A 15762-nucleotide genomic window follows, 5' to 3' on the forward strand; every position below is an offset into this window, starting at 1 on the left:
CTGGCTACGGACATGAAGAAGTTCACTGACTGAAAACAGATGGCATGTTGGGATACTTTGAGAGTAAAGGTGCTGCGGTATCTGCTGTTCTGAGACATGATTTATAACATTTTGAAATCGTGGTAAAGCGGCTGTTTGTACATACAAACTTTCATTTTCATTCATATATAAACTCACTCATCACATGTATAGCTGTATTACCTGTCTGATTGAAATGAGACACGATGGACACCTCAATCCTGGTTACCAAAAGGTTACTGGCCCCAGGTTTTCTGCATGTCAGCTATAAAAGATAGAATAAGTTATGTTGAGTCCTGTCCTTTTTGTAATTGCAAGAGCAAATGGTTATTCTTTTAATAGCACCTTACTTCCTTTGCTGTCCCTGTAAGTGGCTTTAATCAGGCACTATGTAGAAGTAATTGACTGTAAACACATTTTTGGGATAATTCTAATATTGTTCATGAGAAGGCTTAAAGAATCGGAATAGATTATATTATATTTGTATCTTTTGTGCTAGGAGTCGCCATCTTGTTCCAGGCTTTGGGATTAGATGAGTCTTGAGGCAGTTTCCATTCTTAAGTAATAAAAACAAAGCTCGACATGACTATTGTTATCTGCTCCTTCTCATGTTATACTGAGATGTTTCTTTATCTTACAGCTTTTTGGTTTAACTATTCACGTGTAAAACAAGAGTCGTGCAGTAATAAATTCATTTGATCGTCTGTGGACGACTGAGGCTCTTTGATAACATCATGTCAGTCACCACAATGAACAGCAATTAGAAATTCATCCATCATTCATCAAACATCTGTGCAGAGCATTCATTTCCATCGCTTGTTTTACAGGTTTATGTTCAATTGTGAGCAATGACCAGCACTAGTGGAACTTTTAAGTGAATTTCAAGACCTAATAATTTGTTTCCTATAAAAGAGGACATTTATTATCTTCAACTTCATTTACAATATAATGTTCTCCAGTATAGCTGGTGTTAAATGGGGTATTGAAACTGAGATGGGTCTTTTCTCACTCTTCTGAAAACACCAGCTGTAGGAGGCATTGAAAGTGGAGGAAAGGGGGAAAAAGAAGAGGAGGAGAGAGAAAGGAGGGGGGGCTATCAATCTCTCCATTCACCACTCTACAACAAACTGCAGCTGTGGCTGCAGATAAAAATTTTGCTTTTTCCCCCTCCTCTTTCTTCCCCGGGTGATTATCAGCAGTTAGGTGCCCGATGGAGGTATGATCACTACAGAGCAGAGGGAGAGGCGACACAGCGAGGGGGGGGGGTGGAAGAGGAGAGAAGAGGAGAGAATGATGGAAGGAGGAGAAAGAAGGAGGTTAACATAATAAGAGATAAGGATAGAATAGGGAGAAGAAAGAATAGAGGAAGACAAAAAGGAGATAAAGAGACAATGAGAACATGTGGAAAAGGAGGATGATGGGCAATTTTTTATTCAACGGTGAGGCTGCTAAACGAAAGGCAGTAACTCAGCATTATTAGCTGAACTAATTGTTGATCAATATGCAGATTGCTTCTTTAATTCATTGATTGGTAATTTTTTCTCAATAAAAAAAATCTGAAAAAAAAATAAAAAGCCAATCACAATTACTCCAATGGTCCAGAGGCCAAAGATTTTCAATTTACTAGAATGTAAACAGTTGATGTATTGTATACATTGTTTTTTTTACTTATTTACCAATTTGTTGTTGAATGTGGAAAAGACTGATGATTCATCCTGCTGCACAAGTGGAAAGATAATCCAGTAAATGCCCGTTTGTCCAGATCTACTCCAAAATGTAATGGATTCTAACTTTCCCACTTCTATACCCTTCCACCAAATTTCATGGAATAGGTTCAATAGTTTGTTGTTTGTTGATCATAAACCACAACTGAGAATGAACGGAGAACTCGACAAACTAACCTTTTGATGTTGGCCGTGGAAGAAAAAGTCTGGGGATCAGCAAAGTCATTAAAATTCGTCCTCTGGGGGAAACAAATGTCTGAACAAGATTTCATGGGAAAGTGTTGAAACCAACCAACTAATCACTTGCCATCCCAAGACCACACTGTTAGCATGACTACAAACAAGGAGCTAGAAACTGGAGAGGCCAGAAACACACGTTGACTGAGCCGCGGTACAAACCACACCAACACCACCGGGAGACACAGGTTCACACTACAGGAGAGAGGACAGAGCTGCGAGATGGAAATGCAATAAAGCAGCAGTGAGAATCTGACTGTGTGAGGAAGGAGGGGTAGAAGGTGCAGATACAGAGGTGTTTAATATTGTTTGCTGTTTATCTCAACTAAACAGAGGCGCACAATAGAGACGTTATCTCCCCCACCGAGGCGTGAGAAACATTTCAGATCATGGTGGAGGACGTGATAAGCTACGTTCAAGATTGAATTAGTGAGAGGTGTGATCTGATAGCTCGACTTCTGTTACTGCAGATACGACCAGGGGAATATTCACTTGTTTTCATGGGGATACTAAAGATATGACGAAAGTGATGAAAATATTCAGATCAGCAAAATAAAAATGTGCAGAAATTCTGAGGATTCAACCATTAAAGTAAATTCCTCCAACACGGACACGACCTTAAAGACCTGTCTCTGTTTTTCGTGACCATGTAATAGCCTCAGGGGAAACATGAAAGCTCAACAATGCACCTGCATCTTTAAAGTATGGATACCTCTCATTCGGCATGTTGGAAAAATTATGTTATTTAAATAAGTGTGTGTCTTCACTGGTTGTTTGAAATTGTCTTGAACTCACCCCTGATATTGAAAAGCTGAATTCTGACACAACTGTTGTGAATGACCATATCTTCAATATACTTTGTGTGGAAGTGAAGTAAGATTCTCAAGGTTTTGGGGTAAATGTACGCAATCGTTTAAAAGGAAGATAAGAAATAGGTTAAAGAAGTTTAGTTTGCTCTGGGTAATGTAAAGTATTTATCTGATTTGTGTGGTCAATGTGATGAAACCATCTGGAATGATGCTTTAGGTTTTATTTATTTGTTTGTTTCTCTGAATGGTAATCACACCTAAGGGAGGTGAGGGTACATCAGTCTGTGGTCAGAGAGCAGGGGGGGGGGCTGCTGATCAGACCTGGTTTGTGTTTCTGTGAACACACACAGAAAGGAGACATCTTGCTTTGCATATCACAGGGTGTAGATATCCTGAGCCCTTAATGATATTATTATTATTATTATATTATCCCCCAACTCAGCCTTTTGTTATACACCTCAAATTTTGTCAAATTAATTTCTTCTGAAAGTGGCGACAATAGATGAACCTGGAACATTTTGCAGTACTAATCCAATAAACACAATGCTGTGGTAATGAGTAAAGCTGGTAAGTGAAGAATTATAATACAAAATGTGGTAAATCGCTTTATCGGTATTAAATCTAACTTGCCTTCTGAGACTGTTTCCTCTAAATATATGTACCAATGCACCAAACTGACCGAGGGTGCGTGACTCCTGTTTATTTAGTGGGTATCATTTACAAAAAGGCTCACTTGACATTTACAGAAGGTGCAGAGAAGCCTCCGAGTATCAGAGGACGTGTGTGTTCTCTCACCAGCCCGGCTTGCCCTCCGTGCACATGCTCCTCTGTGTTCTGCTTTAATGGTACAAGAGCTGCGGTCAGAAAGCAATACGCCGTCAACTGTAGACAACACGGGCACAGAGAGCCTGAGGGCCGGTGTCGGAAGAAGTGAGAGAAGTTGAGTGTATTGACAGGTTTGTATGAGATGTGTCGCTGCTGCTGCCCCGAGGGACGCAGCTCACTACGGCTCGCAAGTCAGGGCAGAAACAAACATTAACCTCTAGTCCCTCAATGAAGAGAAACACAAGTGTGGAGAGTATTGATCAAATGCTTTTGAAAGGCTGGATTCACAACCAGAAAAAAAGTAGCTACCACCAAGGGACAACTAAGGGGATATGACTTACCCTGTATCGTTTGGGTCTACATTATTTGATTAATTGCAAATGTGTGTTACTTGTTTAAAATTATAGATGATGAAGATATATATGCAAATAATGGAGCTATAGAGGCAAACTAAAGCTCATCATAGCTGATCATAAAATAAAATGTTACCAATCATTTAATGGGCTATCATATGAGTGATGTCACTTATCATATGAGTGATGTCAGCGAAACAATGCATCAACTTTTGCAGCAAATAAGCTTCGAGCCGGAATCTAGTTTAAATTGACCAATCATCTGTGAGTACAGCAGGTGGATGAACCATACAACAACACACAGGGTAGCGTCCCCCCCCCCCCCCCCCCCGCAATGCTGTTCATTACAATTGTGACCATGATTGCAAATGACTTCTTACCTTAACAACGTATTTCTTTTAACCTGAACTCTTGCTCTGTCTCATTTTGTGTATTTCCACACTCACACAGGATATAAGTGCACGGATGGTACATTCAAACTGGTTGAAAGGTTGACTGAAAAGCAATGGACTCTTCTCGACATCAACAGTCTCTGTCTCTCATGTTTTATTTGGGTTTGAATGTATTAACTCTTGCATAAGTCATTGTGTGTTAGTAAAAACTGAAATGTATTCACAACACAATAACAGTTTTCATTGAAATGTGAATTTCATGATTAGAATTGCAGGAGGGGCTTCACCTCAGCGCCCTGAATGGATGACATGCTCCTGAGGTTCATTACAATAGTTTAGGTACAAAGCACTTATACAGACTATACTCAGGCAGGCTTGAGAACTTGTTGCATATAGTTTTCCTAATATAATTCCGTTGCATAATGTTTTTTTTATATGTTTTAAGGGAATTGGGGTCAATATAAGAAGCAGCTCTGATCAAACTTAAGATTGCAAAGCAGCCTCTGAGTCTTTTTCATGGCTGTATTGACCTGCTGCCTAAATATAGAATCAGTCATTCCCCTGGTGTTGCAGAACAATTATAGTTGTTGAAAGACAAAAAACACCTTTTGTGCCCAAGCTTCTGTATTTATGCAATGCCTCACACATCGGCGCAGAAATCAATAGTAACATCCACTCTCCTGCTGTGTGGCTTGTGCGTTTTTTGTGTGTTCCCGCTTGTGGCTGAGCTCATGATAAGTGTTGGAGCATTTTTTTTTCTTTCTCCCTGCTCTTGATTGCACCGCTGACAATAGCAGTTAATGACAGTCCAAAGTGGCTGCCCGGTTCCACTGTGGGGGATGGGAGGATGTGAAGGGGGGAAAAAAACCATTTTCAAAAGCAACCGGGGTTTTTATTCATAAAGCTGCATGTAACATGGCCGGCGGTTGCCTTTATTACGCTGCGAGCACTCTCCACGAGCGCTGCTTCAATTAAAGCAAAGCTGTTTGAAGGCCTGCCGACATCACAGGGACGGAACAAAAAGCTTTCAGCAGGTTGTGAATGTAGTCAATTGCAAACAAGATGTGCATTTCAATGAATCATTGAGACTGGATAGGCAGAGGAAATGGATGGGTTGTATTAATAAATACACAGGGACGCGTTAGAATAAACAGCAGCATCAATGCTAATTTCAAAAAAGGGATTCCCTGTACTGCCACGGCTAGATTTGTTAGATCTCATCTTTTCATTCAGAATCTAAAGACACACATTTATGCCAGTAGAAGAAAAACTTAAGCAAATGACATGTATTTTTAGAAACATGAGTGGTGATGAATGAAAGCAACTTAAAGAGATTACAGGCTTTTGAAAGATTTTTTTTTTAATCGCCTTAGATGTTTTTGCTGATTTCGCTATAACCAATGTCATGTTAGATTGTGCCTGCTTGTTCCCTACAGCTGCAGATTGGCAGTTTTAAGTGATTCAAAACATTTGACTATGGACTTAATAGTAACTAGCATGGCTCTCCACCAAAGCCCATATGTTACATTCAATCAAGCTGCACTAAATTTCACTTGCACTCACAGATAATAGTCCCCTAAACATTCCGGCTTTCTTTTTCATTAAGATCCATTCATTTTTCCCTGGGAAAACCGTCATATATTGCAAAAACGATGTTAAAAGTCCTTGTGATAACCTGTTCACTTACAAACAGACAAACCTGCGCACAAACAGACAGGGTGAAAATATCATCCTTAGCGGAGCTGATTGAAGGAGCATTTACGCACCAAAACCTGACCAAAACCTGCATGTCAAGAAATTCAGGTGTTATCCATGTTCTTGTTAAAATATTAAATATGTGTTTATAGTTTTTTACTGTGTCAGACAGAGATCAGTGATGGCCTCTTGGACAGAAAGTGTATGTTCAGATAACCTTGGGATTTGCTTGTTTATATCATCTTCTGACTGTGTCTAGTGTAGAAAGTGGGTTTATTTTGGGTTTATTACACATGAATACAAGTATTTGTCAAGACAATTTACAGTTTACACTTTACATTAGAAACAGAGATCATCAAAGGAAAGTGGAGGAATAAGATCCTAACATATGTGTTAGTTAAATACCATGAAAACCAAAGAGGTTCAAAAGCATGTAGAGCATTTATATTACATGACACAACACAGCTACAAACTAATAGATTATAAGGCAGGTTGTCCTAGTGTTAAACTCTCAGTCACCGTGTGTGTGTTGTGGTTGTGACTTTGTCAAGTGCTCCAGGGTGAAGCACAGTGAACCTCTCAGCTGTCAGAGGGCAGCGTGATTCAAACATGGGAATCCCTGTGAGGGGCGACAAGATGTCTGCTGCTCTCACGACATAAAAGTTTAATGAGAACATAACTATTACACGTCAGTTAAACAGCCACTGAGGTCTGCACGATTATTGACTGGGCGCGGAGTGACAAGACCACACACACACACACACACAGAGAGAGAGAGAAACTCACATTACATATTTGCACACTTAGCAGATATGAATTTGGACATTTAAACAAATTGGCACATGCACAAGTGTACAAAACTTGGGGGAGACAACGACAAACACACATATAGTCTTATTAATCTATAAAACTGTACAACACACACACACACACACACACACATCCTTCTAGGAGGAATCTAATTGGCCAGATATGCCCTGACTGACCTTAACCCTTTAACCTAAACCTAGTTCTAACCCAAACAGCAAGTCTTAGCTATCTAACAGTAAGGACCAGCTAAAATGTATTCACTTTCCCAAGATGTCATGCTGTAGGTCAGTGCGGTTATACACACACACACACACACACATACACACACACACACACACACACACACACATCAATAGTCAATAGAAGGAGTTCTTACTATAGTAGATTATATGTAATAGATATTGATGATTTTCTATCACCTCTGGTTTGATCAATACAGGAGACATGGTCCTGGCTTATAAAACAATATAATGAGAAGAACTAATAATGATGTTAAAAGTAATGACTAATAATAACAATAATAATGATGTTATCCGTCATTCTAAGACCATTCAAAATCATAATTGGCTGTAATTCATCTATTTATTTTATACCACGTGGCCTGGGGCAGGTGTCCCTTGTCTCCAGACATGCCACATCGTCACATGCAGAATTTCTGGAAAAACACGCATGTTCAGGTTGGTGTTTTTCGCTGGCTGAGATTTTCTTTTTGCTGGCAGAGAGTGAAAAATCGATGGCATAGCTTTGTGCCAGCCCCGGGCCGTGCGGGTCCCCGCGGACCGGCTCCGTTTATTGTGCTCAAAAAAAGGCAATTACAATGTTAATGTGTCGCAGCAGGACTGTGAACCTGCGAACAGAGGACGTCAAAGGTTGATGGAGAGAACAGACTCACTGTGGGTTAACAGGGAAACGGCGTCTGGGGAGCGTTTGATATCAAACACACACGGAGGGAAGAATAAACCCACATTTAGATACAGTTTAGACTTCTGGTTTTTAATACGAGAAAGTAAGATGATAGATAGATATCTAGGTATATATAGATAGATATGAATAGATGAACGTGTGTATAGATAGATAATGACAGATGGATAGATAGGTATAGATGAATGGATGGACGGATGGATAGATATTGATAGATGGATTGATAGGTATGCACGGATAGATGGACGGATCTGTGGATGGATGCGGAAGGACAGAGTAGAAGAATTCCTCGTGCCATTTATCACTGTTTGTGCTGTTCTGAGACAGACGCCACCATGCAGGACTAATACAAACCCCTCTCTGAGGAAGTCTCTCGGGACTCCATAATAAGCCATTAAACAGGCGCATTAGCAGTAATGAAAAGGCTCTTAGTGGTTCACCACCTGGATTTCTCTGTGTGCGAGCGGGCGGCGGCCGTGGTTGCACTTCGAGAGGACAAACAGTGAAGAAACGCAGGATGACGTTACAACTGGTGATAGGGTTTATTCTCGTTGCAGTATAACTTGTGAGGAGAGATGCAAAGTTTGTGAACCTGTGATTTCAAGTATGAGAAAACGGCGACTGTATTTGACTGGAAACTATACGAACACCAGCTTAGAGGACTTTGTGTGGAGAATTTCATCCAAAATATAAAAATGCTAAGCTTATTTCAATAAGCTATTAATAAAAGTAGGTTAGATTGTCTTCTATATATAGGCTGCATCTACACGCTGTCCATGGTGCTGAAACCACATCTCTGTTTGGCTTCAACACGAATGTTCAGTCCCCATCACAGACAGACTGCTACCTGGGATTGTGATGCAAATGTTAATGGACTCTGAGGTCCTCTGATTAGCCTGATGCGGGCTAATTTCCCTCCTCTGCGGTCCCCAGAGAGCCCGGAGTGCCTTTTCATTGTCCCACATTAATCGATGAGTGCTGGGTGGTATTTTCTGGCTCGCTGGTCTGGCACATAGACACTGAACATCACGGGTAAAATGACAGGACTCACGCTTTTGTTTTCTACACTCAGGCACATGAGATCTCTTTGGATGCTTAAATAAAATAAACCCACTCAGCAGATGTGTGTGGTTTGGTGATGGTTGGACCTGTGCTCTCCCCTAAAATAGCCTATCCTCTCTTATCTTGGCTCAATCTGGGTCGTGCGTCAAACGATTCTCTCTCTCTCTCTCTCACACACACACACACGCAGACACACACACACACACACACACACACACACACACACACACACACACACACACCATTTAATGGATGGTGTAATGATAGCCTACTATGAAAGCTATTGTAGACCTACATAACTGCGGTCATCGAAACACAAAGACCAGTTTTACTCATATAGTGCAGCATCTTTATCTTGAAAACATCAAAAGCTTATTTCTTCACATTTGAATGGTTATGATATTCATTGTAGTCGTAATGTCATTTGTTTTAATCTGTTCTCTGGATGCTCTTTTTTTCTGGAATAAAAGAGCACCCCTCCTCCTACATAATCGCAAAAATTTGGTCTATATTTTTGTGATTCGAGGAAAAAAAGGCGTCGGCGCAGGGTGGAGGAGGTTACACGGAGGCGGAGAACCTTGTGCCAGCTCACCCATGTGTGTAATGTGAAAAGGGAGAGCCGGGGGTGAAATACTGTGGAGGGAGGGAGAGGAGGGGGAGGAGGGGGAGATTGTGGTTGGGGGGGGGGGGGGGGGGTTACAGAAATGAATTTGAAGACACGGTGGGATCACAGTGCCATTTTGGATTTGTCTCTTCCAATGTCGCCTCACGGTGGAACACGCTGTGCCGTGGAACCCAGACACAGATAAGCAGCTTTGATTGGTCCTATCTGTATCGACAGAGACGAGGAGCAGCCCCCTTGGACCCGGCACCCTGACCCTCGCACCCCCCACCCGCTGCACCCCACCCCAATGACTCATGATGGGTGATAAACTGCGAAAATCACTTTCCCCTCTCTCTCCCTCTCCGCGGGTAAAGGATAACCGCGCACCTCCCACACATCACAGCACGACCCCTCCTGCACATGAGGCTTGTGGTGCAAAGTGCAAAATAAATAATCAATTAAGAAGCAGTGAGTGCGAGTATAAGAAGAACTGGAGAAGTCTATTGTCACTTTCGGGCGTGGATTCCATCGGTTAAAGATACACTTCCCCAATAATATGAATAGGCCCGAGACGGTGAGAGGAGGCCTTTTACGAGGACTTATGGGATGTGGGGGTCCTTGTGCACCAGATCACATGCGTGTGCATGGGTGGGCTTCATCATATGATCACAGTACGCCTAGTTCTTACAGTCAAGTCAGTCTGGATGCCAACACAATAATGACAACAAAAAAAAACATTTTTTATTATTATTATTTGTATAGGTCGTGAAAAGGTGTGCAGCCTGTGTAACCTGCTGGCTGCTGGTGTCACGGCTGCTATTTTCATCCTGGAGCTCACTCCATCAGACAGATGAGAGGAGGAGGAGGAGGAGGAGGAGGAGGAGGAGGAGGAGGAGGAGGAGGAGGAGGAGGAAGGAGGAGGAGGAGGAGGAGGAGGAGGAGGAGGAGGAGGAGGAGGAGGAGGAGGAGGAGGAGGAGGAGGAGGGAGGAAGGCTGCAGCTCGTTGATAACAGCCTCTGTCATTAACTCTTTCACTCAGGGAAGAGGCAAAGCAGCCATTTTCGTTCCCACAACCAAAGATTATAAAGGGAAGACGCGTCAGAGGGATAGATTTGTTTGCCTCGTGTTTTATTGTTCAGACGTGGTGGGTTTAAATCGGGCTGGAGATCTAACACAGAGGCCTGGAAGCTGTGAGGTTGTATTGTACCTGCAGCGCGGCCTGTTCGCTCCTCCCGAACCTGAAACCACTGCATCACAGTGCAGCTTCTCCATTTAAAAAATACTGAGGGAAATAAATGATTTCTCTGTTTTTTACGCGTGTGCATCTAAATCGGCACCAAAATAGTTAATCAATTGGCTTTTAAATGCCGGGATTTCAAAAATAATATATACAAAATATAAATCAGATGATGCAGGGCCTTTGTGATGGTGTGGTCATTTTTATCTTTTTTTTTAAATCACTGGCACAGATTCTCAAGAGGAGGCCGAGTATAAAGCCATCACAGACTTTTGTTCGTGCTTTGTCGTTCGATAATCACCAGTTTACTCTGATTATTATTACTGCTTCTATCACGCAGCCTGTTCTATTGAAGAAACCATGTTGAAAGCTTTTAATGGGGATTTATTCATACGTCTCGATTGCAAAGTAAATAGTCTGTGTGTACAGCAGCAGCCGCAGACCGTGTTACAGTAGACTGTGGGAGTGTAGAGAGCGAGGCCGTGGCTTTGCATCATGGTGATGAACTCTGATCCAACAGCCTGAGGAAACAGGGAAACATGGTGGACACAAAGTGCTACTGACAAGACAGTGTCAACAAACTGTTTACAGCACTTTGGGCCTCGCTTACTGAAAATCTCTCCATGAAAGACAAATATTTCAATGCAAATAAAGCCTATTGTGATTTTCTTGAAATGAGACAATTCAAATAAATGTAAAGATGATGAGATAAACTTGATAAGAGTAGTTTATTTTTCCAGAGAATTCAATGATATATTACGCATTTTCCTTCCAGATCAAATCCCTACGTTATTTCACACGAGTTTACACGTATTATTATTATTTTTAATAATAAATAGCATAGTCTATAGACGACCTCATTCTCAAAGGAAACACCGCCATGGCTCAGGGCGCCAGATAATCTTCACAAACACAGTCACTGAATGGATGGATGGATGGATAGATGAATGAATGAAGGAAAGAAAGAAAGAGGGAAGGAGTGAACACACTGAATGAAGTCTTCAGCTTGAAAACACAGCCAGCGATAAAAAGTTGATCAAAATTTACGTTTCCAATTAAAAAGAAATGACAAAAGGCCACATTTCGCAAAAATAAATAAAAAAAAAATCGGTCTTCAGCTCGGTTTCTTACCATAATTTACCAAAGACAAAAATGTACGATTTTTTCCCCAACAAACTCAACACGTTTTTAGTCCCAGAAACCACATGGGCTAATATTTTGATGCTCCGCGTTATCTTCTCCTTAAAAAGAAATGGAAATAGCGCAATATTTGATTTAAAATCAAAAACGAAACCAAGTTTGATTGTAATAAAATCTGGTCCAGACAGTTTGGATTAACGGCGAGCTCCAGCCTCCTTTTATACGCCTAAAGTTATGCAAGATTTCAGGCCCCCGGAATGTCATTGGATGTCCGGATGAGGCATTATAGATTATGGGTTTGGAGGGGTGGTGGTGGGGGTACACAAGCGCCTCCCCTAGAAATGCAGCAAATCTCTCCCGTTTTCTCCTGGTGGGGCACTGGGAGGGCTGGAGACGTGCGTTGCATTGGCAGGCTGGTGAGGACACGTGTCTCCTCCTCCTATCCCCCCCACCCCCTGGGCTCCACGGTACCGCATTGGCATCAGTAAAGGCACCTGAAAACCTACAACCGACTCCAGGAAAGGCTGCGTGCCACCTTAAAGCCCAAAAGAAAACGATATTACAGGCCGAACGGAGCCCGCTGGCGTGCCCTTGGTTGTGCGTAAAGCGTTTGCGCGCACCGCTGATCTGCCTCAGAGACTGGAAAGAAAAAAGGTGCGCTACGCGTCGAGTGCCAGGATGCAGAGACGGAGCGGCGTCGTCTGAAGGTGACATGAACCTGGGGATGATCAGGAGCAGCAGCAGCAGGACCTCACTGATCCACGAGTGGAGATAGCAACTGAAAACCACCGGTGTCTTGGAGCTCAACTCTTTTTTTCTCGTGGCTTTATCTAATGTAGAGAATCAAGAGCAGCAACTTGAAGTAGCCTCAATTTTTTACCGACTGAAGGAGAAGAAGAAGAAGAAGAAGAAGAAGAAGGAAAAAAAACACCAATTAAGCAGCAGATAGTTAGGTGTCTGGAGAATAGCGCGAAAATGGCGACATTAATCAGAGGTAAGCTTTCCAATAAACTGTCCAACGCAGCCACGACTGTGTCCAACAAATCCCAGGCGAAGGTGAGCGGCATGTTCGCCAGGATGGGCTTCCAGGCCGCCACCAACGAGGAGGCAGTGGGCTTCGCCGCCTGCGACGACCTGGACTACGACCACCGGCATGGCATGCAGATGGACGTTATGTCCACCGATGAGATGGGGGGAGAGCCGAGTGGAGACGGGGGCGCGGCGGCGGCGGGGGACAGCCACTACCAGAGGGACGGCACCGGTCCTTCGCGCTCATCCTCAAAGGACGGGGGTCCGAAGAGCGAGTTGACCGAAGACAAACCAAAAATCACCGTGTGGGAGGCGGGCTGGAACGTCACGAATGCAATCCAGGTAAAGACGCACTTCGTGGATAACAGACGGGCGGCTCCGGGTCTAATTGGCTGACTCGCCCCCGGAGCCTCACTGCGCTCCTGCGACTGTATAAACATGTACGAACCAAAAAATCTCCAGGCTCTGTCCCCTAAAAGCGACTTCATCGGGTTACTGTGTCTGGTAATGGTAAATTAATTATGTCTGGTAAAATGTACAGACTTTTGGTTTGGTAGATATAGTTGATGTTGAACACCAGACTCATTACTGGTGTGAAACTTGTATTTTAATGCATTTTCATGGGGCAGAGATTTTAGAACAGCTAAGACAGAACTATGCGCTGAAAAAAGAGGTGTCACACGCCCCCCTCCCTCCTTCAGGACACACACACAGCACATTCTTTGTCTGTATAGTGATGTCCAATGTCACCGATCCCTGATTACTCCTCACCTGAGGACGAGAACTGATAAGGAAAAAGATGTTATCATGCACAAAAAAGCCAAAGCATGTTCTTTATATTTCTTTCATTTAGTGGCCTTCAGCATTAAACCCAAAATACAGACTAAACATCAAATATGTGTCGATAAGTGTTTATCTCTCATATCTTAGAGTGCAACTAGTTTCATATGTTCTTGGCAATAATTTGCAGAGATCTACAAGAAGCTGAAAAGATCAATTTCTGTATCCAAGCTACAATTACGCACGACTTTGCGGTCATCACTTAAGGTGCGAGGATTCACACCAGAGTCCGGGTCTGCAGGCAATGCGACAAAAAAAAAACCAGAGGCGCAATCCTTTTCATGCTTCATCACGGCGGCGGTCACGGCAGTCACCGTGACGTCAGAGAGTGTCTCCTCCAGCTCGTGCTGACGTCAGAGGCGGGCGGATGCGCTCAAAGCAAAGTGGAAAACCCACAATATGAACACGGGAGTGACATCCACTCAAAGAGTCATGCAGACCGGAGCCAAGCCCGTATTCAAACATGACCTGGTTCCTTCCGATTAAAGAACAATTAACACGTCTTATATGTTCACAACAACGTTATTGATTGATTATTGATTGCACCCCAAATGATTTAACCAATTCACAATGTGTCTTCCTTCCTTGCCAATGTTTCCAGGGGATGTTTGTTCTCGGATTGCCCTACGCCATCCTGCACGGAGGATACCTCGGACTCTTTCTCATTATTTTCGCCGCCGTAGTGTGCTGTTACACGGGGAAAATCCTCATTGCCTGCCTGTACGAGGAGGACGAAGACGGGCAGCTCGTCCGTGTGAGGGACTCCTATGTGGACATTGCCAACGCCTGCTGCGCGCCCAGATTCCCCACTATAGGAGGTCATGTCGTGAATGTAGCCCAGATCATAGAGCTGGTGATGACTTGCATCCTGTACGTGGTGGTCAGCGGCAATCTCATGTACAACAGCTTCCCCAACATGCCAATATCCCAGAAGTCGTGGGCCATCATCGCCACCGTCGCCCTGCTCCCCTGCGCCTTCCTCAAGAACCTGAAAGCCGTCTCCAAGTTCAGCTTGCTGTGCACAATGGCCCACTTCGTCATCAACGTCCTGGTGATCGCCTACTGCCTCTCCAGAGCCAGGGACTGGGCCTGGGACAAGGTCAAGTTCTACATCGATGTCAAGAAGTTCCCCATCTCCATTGGGATTATCGTGTTCAGCTACACGTCGCAGATCTTCCTGCCGTCTCTGGAGGGGAACATGAATAAGCCCAGCGAGTTCTCCTGCATGATGAACTGGACTCACATCTCTGCCTGCATCCTCAAGGGCCTGTTCGCCCTGGTGGCCTACCTGACCTGGGCCGACGACACCAAGGAGGTCATCACAGACAACCTGCCCTCAACCATCCGCGCTGTCGTCAACCTCTTCCTCGTGGCCAAAGCTCTGCTGTCGTATCCGTTGCCGTTTTTCGCAGCTGTGGAGGTGCTGGAGAAATCCTTTTTCCAGGACGGGGGACGCGCCGTCTTCCCAGATTGTTACGGGGGCGATGGACGCCTAAAATCCTGGGGACTCTCTCTCCGCTGTATCCTTGTTGTGTTCACCCTGCTCATGGCCATCTATGTGCCACACTTCGCCCTCCTCATGGGCCTCACCGGCAGCCTGACGGGCGCGGGCCTGTGCTTTCTGCTTCCCAGCCTCTTCCACCTCAAGCTCTTATGGAGAAAGCTGCTGTGGCACCAGGTCTTCTTTGACGTCGCCATTTTTGTAATAGGAGGTATATGCAGCATATCTGGTTTCATCCACTCGATGGAGGGGCTCATAGAGGCTTACCACGACGGAGTAGAGGAGTAGACGCATCGCTGGAGCTAGATGTTACCCGCAAAACCCCATTTAGTGAAAAAATAAGAAATAATGTTGATAATTAAACACACGACTTCCCCGCAAACGCAGCCCCTCTGCTTAATCCATGCGTAAAAAGCGCGCACTCATAAAGTCTTGCATCAAATCAGAAAAAATGCGCAAACACAAACACATTCTCACGCGCGCGCACACACACACACACACCCACACACAGAGAGAGAGAGAACCGGTGGCAGTAAGGACATACAATGCATCCACAACACACTAT

The 15762-nt window shown here is 43.8% G+C and overlaps 1 protein-coding gene across 1 annotated transcript; it reads left to right on the forward strand.

Moving 5' to 3' along the window:
- Positions 1 to 12802: 12802 nt before the first annotated feature.
- Positions 12803 to 15485, forward strand: slc32a1 (solute carrier family 32 member 1). Its single transcript, XM_061070633.1, has 2 exons — positions 12803 to 13198; positions 14298 to 15485. Exons 1-2 carry the CDS (start codon positions 12803 to 12805, stop codon positions 15483 to 15485), a joined length of 1584 nt encoding a protein of 527 aa, XP_060926616.1.
- Positions 15486 to 15762: the final 277 nt, after the last annotated feature.

Source organism: Limanda limanda, chromosome 4 (assembly GCF_963576545.1).
Source record: "Limanda limanda chromosome 4, fLimLim1.1, whole genome shotgun sequence".
NCBI classification, from domain to species: Eukaryota; Metazoa; Chordata; class Actinopteri; order Pleuronectiformes; family Pleuronectidae; genus Limanda; species Limanda limanda.